A 12,787-nucleotide genomic window follows, 5' to 3' on the forward strand; every position below is an offset into this window, starting at 1 on the left:
TTATTAGTAAAACCCAAAGTCAACATTTCCTTTTTTTTTTCCACCTCAAGCACAAAGTCCAGAAGCGGCCTCCATGTAGCAACGAAAGCACTTATATTCTTTTCTTTGATCCATAAGGTCAATTTAGCCCTCTCTGCCAACTCCATCAACTTTTGCTCATATTGTGTCTTGCCACCGTCAACATATATAAATTAGAACGGGACATTCTTGCACTAGATTTTTGACTGGGGATTAAGTTTAAGTCCAATACACAGGAAGGGCATTAATTTAGGGGAAATTGCTCAAGTCTCCAGACACGGAAGGAGTGGCTGGGGGGCCGGCTGAGAGTTCTTTCTTTCTTTTCTTTCTTTCTTTCTTTCTTTCTTTCTTTCTTTCTTTCTTTCTTTCTTTCTGATTTCTCGTGAGATTCCGATTTTCTAAGTTTTGCTGAAAGTTAGAGATGGGCGAGGTTCACTTAATTTGGCGCGAGTTTTCTGTTTCCGATGGAAAGTTCCGCCTTTCCATCCATCCATCCATCCATCCATCCATCCATCCATCCATCCATCCCTCTCTTTCTTCTCGTAGACGATTAGCAGGACTGCAGTATCCTAACTATTGCGAGAAGGCCCCAGGGTCATATAAAGGCAGAGCGAATGACAGCATTGCTACTGAATAAAGCGGGAGAGGGATACTAATCTGCTAGACTGTGACTAACTTTGGAAGCAATCCGGGCCATGCTCGGCAGTTCCTCTCCCAGTTCCTCTCGGTGGGGGCGGTGGTGGTGGTAATATCAACCGAAGCGTTCCGGAGAGGGGTGGGCGGCGGTGGAGCTTGGCCTCTCTACCGGCAGATAAAGAGGCGTGGCCTTCCGTTTACACCTGAAGGGGCGTGGCGGAAGACTTTGGTATCGGCTGCCAGCCAGCCAGCCAGCCGGACCTCGGATGATCCTCCAGGAGGGGCATGGCCCGTAACTGCTACGGGCGCTGTGGGATCTTCCTGGCGGTCGCGCTGATCTTGGACGTGGCCGGGCTGGCCTTGCTACTGGCGGGGGGCGTGGGGAGACCTACTTTGGACGGGCGCTCCTATAAAGACTTCTTGATGCTGAGCGGGGGGCTCCTGCTCTTCCTCTCGCTGCTCTTCTGGCTGTTCTGGTATTCGGGAAACCTGCGCGGGGTACCGGTGGAAGAACTGCCTCTCGGGACGCCCGCCACCTCTCCCGAACCCAGCCACCACCCCAGCTTCCTGCGCTTGGCAGCCAAGCTTTCCGAGCGCCTCTCCCAGCGCCGCCGGCCGGCGCCTGCGCCCTCCTTGTTCTCTGCCCGGGGCGCCCCAGCCAAGACCCCGAAGCCTGCAACCTCTCTCCGCCCCGAGGGGCCCCTGGAACTCGGCCGCCTCCGCACTGGGGTGACTGTAAACTCCGGGGCAGCCGAGGAGCGGCTGGTATAAAGCATCGCCTTTGGGACTGAAAACAGAAACCAGGTAACCACCGCGTGGCTTTCTTTCCCCCTCACTGCCTGGAGAGGTGCGGTTAACTTAGCCATAGTGAAGCTCGAGTAGACTTCAGTCTTGCTTTTCTCAGCAAAGCGCGCGGTGTCACAGTTGTGGGCATCTCTGCCAACTTGACAACTCTTGGTTTGAAGTTATCCACCTGTTCAGTCCCTTGGCTGATCGCCCTTTTCCAATTCCCGGCCCAGCTCCGTTGAGCAATTCGGGCCCTTCCTGTTTCAACTTCACAGGACTTAAACTGGACTCGGATTAATAGTGTGCCTTGGGCATGGACAGGTCCCCCACCTCACCCCTTAGATGGATACCGCTTTCTCGTGCTCTCTTAAAATTATTACAAGATACAGGAGAGGAAAGGCAACTGGAGGGGAGGGGGAGAGGATGAGTCAACAGGTCACAAGGTAACAAAAGAAAACTGTCAATATTTATATTATGGCTTGTTCGGTTTTGATGTGGCGTATTTTGCAACTTGCCATAACATCAACATATCCCTACCATCTCTTTTCTTTTTCTTAGCGGTGGTATATCTCATCCCAAACTCTGGCCAAAAGCAGCCTGAAGACATTCTTAGTTATGCTGATGTTAAAGCTTTCTTTTCTCTTTAAATAGGTAACAGGCTGCATCTGATCAAATGGGCTTCACCCGCTATAATGGTAGGGTGAAGTCTGATGAGTCTTAATGAGTGAAATCAACTCAGCATCTGTTTGCCAGATTAGTTCGTGTGTCCCCCTTAATCCCCCTCCCCCCCAAAAATTTGGTCTCTGCTTTGGGCAATGGGACAGAAACTGGTTCTTTCAAATCCAGTCCTTCCTGTATCTTCCAAATCTGAGCTGTATCTTTCCAGCTCAGAGTCCTAGAGCAGCTGTCCAGCAGTGGTAGAACTGTGCATGCTTAAGTGGGGAGAGAAGGAAACTGTTTTCTGCTGCTCCACCACCAGTTAATCTCCCCCACCCCACCCCGGTGTCTCTGTTCAGGCTACTTTTGAACCCAGATTTCATCCTATTTCTCTCCCTCCACCCCAAAAATCTACAACATTACTCCTGAATGCACACGTACCAAATAGGTGTGCAAAACAAATGGCAAACAAACTTATTATCTAGCCATCTGTCAAAACTTGCTTCTGCCCTATCCCTAATTAAAGAGAGTGATGTTTTCCTGCTGGTTAGTGATGTTGGTGGGAGGGAAAGAAAACAGAGAAATTCACCAATTGACCTCATAGTCCTAGACTAGGAGTAAGGAAGGACTGCACCATTTGCCAGTATTGTGCCTATGGCAGGAAGAGGGCTTGCTAGTGTGTTGGTGAACACTCCTGCTGATTCAAAAACTGATGGACAGGATTTCAGCTGAGCCATGAAGAAGAAACAGTGAAGTGATGTATGAACCCAATATTCAGGTCAAACATCACACACACAAACACAAACACACACACACACACACACACAGAGAGAGAGAGAGAGCTTTAACAGGGTTCCTCTTCTTTGATTTTTTAAAGACTTCTGAGATCAAAAAGTACTACAAGTATTTATCACCATAATTGAGTCCAAAATTTCTGTTGCTAAATGAGACAGTTGTTAAGTGAATTTTGCCCCACTTTACAATCTTTCTTGCCATGGTTGTTAAGTGAGTCTGGCTTCCCCACTGATTTTGCTTGTCAAGAATGTCGCAAAAGTGGATCACATGACCTTGACATAGAGCAACAGTCATAAGTATGAACCAGTTGCCAAGCAACTGAATTTCAATCATGTGATCACAGGGATGCTACAAAGGTCATAAGTGTGAAAAATGGTCATAAGTCACTTTTTTCAGTGCCGTTGTAACTTTGAATGGTCAGTAAATGCACTGTTGTAAGTCCAGGACTGCCTGTATTCTCTTAGCTGCCCCTTGGGTCTCGCTTTAAACTATTCAAAAGGTCAGTTGTTTTCGACGCAACAGGAATCTTAAATGTTTTTTGGAATAACTTATGGAGACTCTTGCCTCCAGATGTGGATGCGCCCACACTGGAGGTTTTTAAGAAGAGATTGGACAACCATTGACCTGAAATGGTATAGGGTTCCTGCTTGAGCAGGGGGTTGGACTAGAAGACCTCCAAGTCCCCTTCAAATTCTGTTATTAATCTGGGGATCCAATGGACTCGAAATGATGGATGGGATTGAGAAGCGGCAATGGAAGCAGAAGCTGGCTCTGCTTAAAAGAATCTTGTTCTTCTGCTATAATAAGCAACGTTCCGTGGTCTGCTGAGTGCGCCTTGTTCCCGTTAGTCCGTGTTTTGTGTGGCACTGTACATTTTGCCAGAAGTACCATTGGCACTGCTCCCAAGGAAGGATCAGCTTCTGAGAAGTGATTGCAACTCTCATCCTGCCTGTGAAAGCTTCCATTGCCTCTGGGGAGAAAAGAGCAAAGCAGAGCCCTTTCAGATGTGTGTTGCAAATTGAGGGCCTGTTTTCTTCTTCCTACCCAACGTGTTTTCTTTTTCCTGTACAACTTTGCTGTGCATCGCCTGTTCCCGAGTTGTATGCTGATTGGCATGGTGCAGGTGACACTTCTTAATCATATGTTCCCTGTAAGCAGCTGTCCTGAATCACCTTTAGCTTTCCAGAGTTGTCAGCCTTACTAGACAGGAAGTATGCGTGGCACGACATAACCGCGAACGTCAAAAGCGCGCCGACAACAGCGCGCCCACAACAGCGCGCCGACAGAAGCGCAATTTAACTTAAGGTAAGGTTTAGGGTTAGGTTTAGGGTTATTTTTAGGGTTATGTTACAGCGTGCTTCTGTCGGCGCGCTGTTGTCGGCGCGCTGTTGTCGCACGGTTTTGACGGTGCGGTTTTGTCACCGCGCTTTAGTCACATGCGCTTTAGTCTACCGCGGTTTTGTGGTGGAACCAGAAGTATGATTTCTACATTATTGTAAAGCTACATTAACAGAATCTTGCAAGTCTGAAAGTACAGTTCTTCCACTGTCACCTTTACACCCTAAGAATCTAGGAGGGGTCTTCCCTGACCCTGTTGCTTCACCCACTAGGCAGCTGTGTTGTTCACCTTTTTTCTTTCTTTCTTATATTTGTTCTTCACACAGTGATGAAATAAAAGGTCCAGGCCTGAATAAATCATTTCTGTGTAACATGCACACAGAAGAGAGATAATGTTATGTTGTTAGGTTCCACCCCAGAGATAGGACATAAGGTGTTTTGTAGGAGAGTCTATTTACTTACTGGAGTTTGCTGTACAAAGCCTTGGGTGGCCTCCTTTTTATTTTTTATTTTTTATTTTTTTTGCTCTCCACCCTTTTTTTGCTCCCTTGCTACAAGAACATGAAAGGCAGAAATTAAAAGGTTTCTCTAAAGTTTCACAGAGCGAGGGATGTATTCAGAGGTGGTATTCCGCAGGTTCTGACCAGCTCTGGAGAACCAGTAGCAGAAATTTTGAGTAGTTCGGAGAACCAATAAATACCACCTCTGACTGCCCCCGCCCCCATCTATTCTCTTCATCCTGAGTCCCAGCTGAATGGGAAGAAATTGGGATTTTGCAGTAACCTTCCCCTGGAGTGTGGTGGGAATGGAGATTTTACAGTATCCTTCCCCTGCCATGCTCACCAAGCCATGCCCACAGAACTGGTAGTGAAATAATTTGAATCCCACCATTGAATGTATTCCCTCTTCTGTATATTTTATACATTCTCATGAATGAAGGCAAATATATGTGACCTAGGATAATGTTGCAAGTTCCAATCTGGGTCAATCATTGGGACCAGAAATTTACTCTTCCAAACTTTCGGACTCATGCTGGAGCCCATCTTCAGGGAACGTCTCTTAATTTCTCTCAAAGAGTAGTTCTCTGAAGATGGGCTCCAGCATAAATCCGAAAGCTCGGAAGATTAAACCTCTGGTTCCAGGGACTGACCCAGGTTGGATTTTTATACATTCTTTCTGATTTCAGAATTAGCAGCTGCAACAAAAGTAGCTACTAACTTCAGTGGTCCTAAAGCATTATTCAAGAATCAAGTTGTCTGTGATGTCTGAGCCCTAGCTAAGCAAGACCATTGCATTCATATCATACAGATAATTTAATTTATTCAATTTAGATATCGCCTGATTCTAAAGTGATTCTGGATAGTGTAAAGGAGATCCAAACAGAAGAGAACGTGACCCGTCAAAAGCGCAGACGACAAAAGCGTGATCGACAAAATCGCGCCTTTGACGTCATCACAGCGCGACGAAAAAGATTGAAAAATTCAAATAAAAATTAATAAAAATTAAATTAAAGCAAGCCGATTCACATAAAGGTAAGGGTTAGGTTTAGGTTTAGGGTTAGGGTTAGGTTAAGGGTTAGGGTTAGCTTTAGAGCGTTAGCGTTAGCGTTAGGGTTAGGTTAAGGGTTAGCGTTAGGTTTTTCGTTACTTTAACGGTTAGGTTTAGGGTTAGGTTTAGGGTTAGGTTAAGAGTTAGGTTTAGGGTTAGGTTTAGGGTTAGGTTTGGGGGGCTTAGGGTAAGGTTTTCGCTTTATTTTTACATTTTTCGAACTTTTTCGTCGCGCTGTGATGACGTCACAGCGCGCTTTTGTCGAGCGCGATTTTGTCCTACGCGCTTTTGTGGTGGAACCGAAGAGAAGGCTCAATGCAATAATTATTTTTTAGGGGAAAAAAATAAGGAATAAAGAACAAAATCTTGCTAATAATATCCACAACCTCAAACAGATCCAACAGGGCCCTCAACTACCCTAACCCAAAGCCTGAGAGAGCTCCTAAATCTTTAAGGTTTTCTGGAATGCCATCAAGGTGGGAAGCACACAGATTTCATGGAGAACCTCATTCCGGAGAGCAGTGCTGTAACAGAGAAGGCTCACTTCTTTGGCACTGCAGCCAGACCTGCCCAGTCAGAGTCCAAGTTGCAGCGAATCTGAATGATTTTATCTACCAGATAACATGAATTTTGCTCTCAGCAGCTCTGTAGATTATCCTGGGGCTCCTCCCCACTCAGCTGTGACCAGGTCACCTAAACATAGCTGCTGGCTAGCTATTGGCAGATGTGATGCAGGTGGAGAAATGGAGACATTTTGCCACCCTTATTGTGATAAGATAATCCCTGACGTGCTCTCACTCATGTTTAATCAGACTTGCTTTGAATCATACTCTAGCAGCACTCCTTGTGTCTCTTCTGGAGTTTCTTGGGGCTCATCCTAACCCAATGTGCCCACAGAAATGAGACATGGGTAAAGGTAAAGGTTCCCCTTGCACATATGTGCTAGTCGTTCCTGACTCTAGGGGGCAGTGCTCATCTCCGTTTCAAAGCTGAAGAGCCATTGCTGTCCAAAGACGTCTCCGTGGTCATGTAGCCAGCGTGACTAAATACCAAAGGCACACGTAACACTGTCACCTTCCCACCAAAGGTGGTCCCTATTTTTCTACTTGCATTTTTACATGCTTTCGAACTGCTAGGTTGGCAGAAGCTGGGGCAAGTAACAGGAGCTCACTCTGTTATGTGGCACTAGGGATTTGAACCAACAAACTGCCAACCTTTCGATCAACAAGCTCAGCATCTTAGCCACTGGGCCACCATGTCCCTAAATGAGACATAGGAGCAATATATTCCAAGGGCTGACCCATCTGCCCATTCTAGACAAAGATGAAAGCCTAGACAAGCAACCCACCAACTCCTTAAGGGAAACTCCAAGCTCTTTCTGGAACCCCATTAGGTCCATCCATCGACTGAGGTGGGCCAATCAAATGAGCCCTATTACTATGCAGGGCAGGGAAGGATGATACCAGTGAGCCAAAGGACAATCGGAAAGTGATTTGTCCATGGAAACAGACTGATGTTAATAATATTAATTGTGTGTATTAAAATCTTTTCGATTAGGCCGATGCTCTAAGAAAGAGAGAATCTTTACTTTCTATTTAGAGGAAAATTACTGAATAGTCTAGCCTGCTTTAATGTTTTACAGATGAGTTGAAGTACTACTTCCATTATCCCAGTAGGCTTAGAACAGTCTTTGCTGATGTAACCATCCTCTGTTTTGTTTACACAAAGTTTCTCAACAGGCTGTTTTGCAACAGTCATCCAAAGTGTTACCAGACAAAGGGATGAATTCAGTTCCTTATAGAAAGTCTTGAGAATGGGGCATGTATCTTTTGCAGTAACAATCCACATTTCCCCACCTTTTGCTCCAAATTCACAAAGGTCAAGGGGGTAACTGCAAGTCATACCTCTGTTAGCCTTTGGACAAGCCAGTCAGAGGCAGCCAATAATTGGTTGAGCTGGAAGTGCATTAAGGTAATGCATTAAAGTAGTGCTTTGTAATTCATCATAGCTGGGTCTTTCTCCTAAGCACCAGAATCAGATGTCTACAAAGAGGTACCCTGTTTTATCTGTATTTTTAGAGTACCAGAGCCATAATATATAAGACAATTATTGGGTATATCTAGTGTAATGAGGGGAAAGGGCTAGATACAATAGCAGTGTTCCAGTATCTAATGGGCTGCCCCAAAGAAGAAAGGATCAACCTATTCTCCAAATCACCTGAAAGCAGGACAAAAAGCAATGGGTGGAAACTAATCAAGGAGAGAAGCAACTTAGAACTAAGGAGAAATTTCTTGACAGTTAGAACAATTAATCAGTGGAATGACTTGCCTCCAGAAGTTGTGAATGCTCCAATACTGGAAATGTGCAAGAAGAGGTTGGATAACCATTTGTCTGAAATGGTATAGGGTTTCCTGCCTGAATGGAGGGTTGGGGGGGGGGGGGTTGGACTAGAAGACCTCCAATGTCCCTTCCAACTCTGTTATTCTGTTAAGATAAGAGGAACTGTGCACATTATAATGTCATAATATACTTAATTTTAAGTATACACACATATGAACTCAACGTGGAGTTGTGCAAGAATACATGGCTATAAATGCTTTACCACAGACCCTCCCTTTTATGCCGATCTGCTACCAAGCCTTTGACCCCAGTGATGTTCCATGCTGCTTTTCCCCATTTGCTTCACTACCACCCTATTACTGGCTGCAATTCCATTAGAGAATAAAAGCACTTAGACAGTGCACTGTGAGGGACTGTTCTCTCTTGAGTATCAAACAAACCCCCCCCCCCCTTATTTTGCACACAAGGCTTTTTGCTTCCATGCGCGGTTCCCCAGAGGTTCTGTAAATGGTAATAAAAGACTGCTTGTGCCTAGACATCATGGCAACAGACCCATATGTAAAAGGCTGCTATCAAAATTATATGAATTTTCTCTTTGTATATATTGTCACTCCAAACTTTTTTCTCCAGCTGTTTTCCTGTCTAAAAATGAAAGTGATTATGAAATTTTTAGATTTATACCCCACTTTGTCTCCTAGAACTCATCATAGATGAGTTTGGCTTAATGTCAGGCCTGGCACAACTTAGACCTTAAGGAAAGAAACACTCTCGATTCCATTCGTAGTCAAAAAGTTACTTTTACTATTGGTAACAACCAAGTGATTACAGTAGCAAAGCCAGGTGTAAGAGTTTGCTTGTGAAGTTTCCCTACTTAATTTTCTCTGCTCTGTCTCAGAGAGAGAGAGAGAGGGAGGGAGGGAGAGGGAGAGGGAGAGGGAGAGAGAGAGAGAGAGAGAGAGAGATCTCCCTATTGTCCAGTCACATTTGAAGAAGATATTTTGATTACTGTTCCTGCAACATTTGGATAGATGGAAAGATGTTGCATTCCATTCCCTCATCCACGGTCTTGGATGCTACAGGAGGGCAAGAAGATTGTTTTTGATTTCCCCCATCTCTCCAGAGTTCCCACCCCCCAATGACTTATGGCAGACTGGCACTTGGCGAAGCATAGCAAGTGAAGGATGGCAGTTCTGACAGATTTCATACTCTCTTCATTCTATCTGCAGAACCTTAAACCTGGGAGTTAGGCCTGGCTGAAACAGAATGGCAGGGAGACACAGGTCTCTGAGTTCCAGGCCCACGTTTTAACCATGGGGCATCCTGGTAGGAAAACACCTAAATTGCACTTGCTTATTCTGCATTTTAATTTCCCTCGCCCCCTTGCCTTTATGAAGTTTTGGCTCAATTCAAATTGAATTTTACTGCTGTAAAATATACCGCATTTTTCAGAGTATAAAATGCATCAGAATATAGGGTTTACCAAGATTTTGAAGAGGTAATTTTGTTTAAAAAGTTTTGGTACTCTGCAGACCTCCCAAAAACAGCCCATTTTTTGATAAAACGGGCCTATTTTTTGTCAAGAAAAAGGGCATGGATAGTCTTTATAGAGTGCTCCTAGGAGAGCAAAAACGAGCAAAAAAGAACAAAAAATGGTCTGTTTTCTGCTCATTTTTGCACTTGGCCATTTTGGTGAAGGGGTGAGGTTTCGGGAGACCAAAAATTCTGCATTCAATGTATAAGACGCACCCAGATTTTCACCTCTTTTTTTGAGGGAAAAAGGTGTGTCTTATACTCTGAAAAGTATGGTAGTTTGCTTTTAAAGGAGAAGATAAACACTTTGCCAACCATTTTTCTTCTCTGTCTTTCTGGCATTCAAGGTGTTGGGAAGCATGAACAAAATAATGTGCAAATGTAAAAGAACGAGATACTAAGTTTTGCTTGGTATTACTGTTTCTGAATTCTCCGTAGGAGGGTAGAGATTTCCATCTCTGTAAATTATTCTCCAAGAAAGGGCTGTTCTTGTTCATTACAGGATCATATTGAGAATCAGAATCAGCCCGAGACACTTTGCTGCCTGAGGCAGAAATAGCATTCCAATTTATCTGGAGTAGTGAATTCAACTGGATGGAGAGTTGAACGTTATGCTAAGGCACCTCAGTGGAAGAGGCTACTTTAGCAGGTGCAGGAAACCTAGATAGCACAAACAGCTCTGTCCAAGGAAGGGGAATTGTTTAGGGGTGAGGAGGCAGCAGAGACATGTAATATAAATGGATGGAGGACTATTGTTGCTCCTGTCAGGCCTGGAAGCTATCTTTTGCTTGAGGCCTTAATGCTGTGGGGAAATGGGAGGGGGGATTTTATGGAGTATATATATATTCCTCTGAGAAAGGAATGTTATTATGAATATGGAAGCTTTCAGATTCGGGTTTTCCCAGATGTGCCAATATGACATCTCTAATAAAATGCAACTTTAAGGAACTTCAAGCCTCTGAGTCTTCTTTCGTGGGGGGTGTTACTTGGAATCCTTACAGCTTCTTTTTAAGTTCTGCCAACTGAGACATTTTCATTTGGTTTCATTTTCATTTCATTAAGGGGTCAAGTCTGCCTATACTGTAGAGAACCTAAGCGATTCTGGACCTCAACAACTTTTTCTCACTTCCTTCCTTTCTCAAAAACTCTTCTTCCTTTCATGCTTTTTCTTAAAAATAAAAAATAAAAATACACTTCTGCCTCTCTTGCCGCTTATGTAAGAAATATTGGGAAAGTTTTGTCTTGGGGCTGAGAGCGATGATTTAAATACGAAATCAGTTTAGTGAACTCCCTTTCGGTGTGAGAAAGGTACACGGAAATTGATAAGCTTTTTGCCAAGCTGATTATCCAGTGAAATGAACTGGTCAACTCAATTGAAGTGTTTGAGGTTTTAAACTGCTCATGTGAGATAATGGCTGAACTTGTTTTGTGTCTATGTCTGAGCTACTTTACCACTAACACAAAGTCTGAAAGTCACACAGAATGGGCTTGGGGGAGAAATAGTGAAACCAAGTTGTTTTTACCTCTTTGACGCAAAAGTCAACAGTGAAAGATGGTGTAAACATTTGGGCTTGTCTGTCTAGAATCTATTTACCCATCTGCTTATTTGTTGGTTAAAGTTCTCCAGTATGTATCAAGGAACTTAAGCAGTTTACACCAACTCCAAACACACATCACTCAAGCCAGACTGGAGAGCAAGAAAAACAAGCTGAGCCTTAGAGTTCTCATCAGACTACAGTACAGTGGAGTCATTGGACAGGACATTTGTGGTCTGCTCTGCACATCCTGTTGGCCTTGCTTTGTACTTAAAATTTTAGTATGTGGCCTCTAAGTCCAGGAATTTACAGGATCTTGATTCAAGGTCAGATTTCTAATGATTTAGATTTAGATTTCAATCCTCAGATTTCTGATGTTTATTTATATTATAAATTCTAAATGTTGACATGACAATAATGCTTTATTTTCCCTCCTAGATCTGTTCTTCTATTTATGCTCCACATTGCCCTTTGTTGATGGAGCTTCCTGATGTGGCCGTGCTACTGGAGAAGCTTGATTATTGGTGTGTTGGATTTCTACCCAGCTTCGTTAGAGACGATTCCAGCCAATCTTCACAGTGTCACCTCTTTGTGTACTGTTCACACAGGCACAGCTTTGGATAGCATGAAGAATTGTTTGACCAACGGAGTCTGCGGTCTTATGCTTTTGAATGATTTCCAATGCTGAATTTTCCAGAAGGATTTCATTGCCGTGACTTTTTCTTTGTCCTACCTTCGTTTTCCATAGCAAGGCCTGGAATTATTTTGTGCCCTGAAGGACTTGTGGCTGAACTGCAGCTGTGGAACTATGCAAACAGCTTTGAAGTTCTCTCTCTCAAGAAATTGGGATACGGCTAGTTGGTACAAATGTACTTGTTTACAAGAAAAATGAAGACTGGATAGAGTTTTTTTTTAAAAAAATAATAAAATAACTATTTTTTTTAAAGAAATAGTGTGCTGTGGTTATTTGGAATTTTTACAGGGGAGTGATTTTGGTACTGTGCTTTTTTGTGCCAATGTTAAACTGCAAACCACAGCAGGTTGTCTTATTCATATTAACCATTTCTAATATGATCAATGACTAGAATTCTCTAGCAGGCTAAACAATTATTTAAAACAATTGAAAAAGAGGAGTAATAAAATACATTAAGTTTTATTTTATTTACTGTCCTCTTTATTAATGCTATTATTCCAAATGTAACTATATTTGGGATATAGTTACATTTGGAATAATTGGGAACTATAAGAATACTTTTAAAACAAATCTATAAAATCCCCAGGAAAAGATGCTTAGTCTTTCTAGGCCTGGGCCTAGAAGAACTTCACCAGCAGTGGCAGATTGAGGCTCGCTGGTGCCCTAAGCACTGACAAATCTTGGTGCCCACCTCCTTTGTACATACTGTACACATCTTCATTGGGTTTTTTTTCTTTCTCAACTTTGTGGTGCCCACTTGGGCCCGATGCCCTAAGTATCCCTTAGTCTGCTTAATGGTTAATACACCATTGTTCACCAGCAGTCAAGGTAAGGTTTAGATTAGATTAGATTAGATTTAGTTTATTTGTATGCCGCCCTTCTCCGGGAGGGACTCAGGGCGGAGAAGAAC

General features: G+C 43.5%; 1 protein-coding gene across 1 annotated transcript; it reads left to right on the forward strand.

Annotated features, from left to right (window-relative positions):
• The first annotated feature begins 924 nt into the window (after nt 1-924).
• TMEM238L (transmembrane protein 238 like) lies at nt 925-12,095 on the forward strand. The gene is made up of 2 exons (XM_087707836.1): nt 925-1,458; nt 11,622-12,095. The coding sequence occupies exon 1, from the start codon at nt 940-942 to the stop codon at nt 1,423-1,425; it is 486 nt and encodes a 161-aa protein (XP_087563962.1). The 5' UTR covers nt 925-939; the 3' UTR covers nt 1,426-1,458; nt 11,622-12,095.
• Nucleotides 12,096-12,787: the final 692 nt, after the last annotated feature.

The sequence above is a fragment of the Thamnophis sirtalis genome, unplaced genomic scaffold (assembly GCF_051295495.1).
Source record: "Thamnophis sirtalis isolate CommonGarterSnake01/CBP01778 unplaced genomic scaffold, rThaSir2_p1.2 scaffold_3, whole genome shotgun sequence".
Taxonomy (NCBI): domain Eukaryota; kingdom Metazoa; phylum Chordata; class Lepidosauria; order Squamata; family Natricidae; genus Thamnophis; species Thamnophis sirtalis.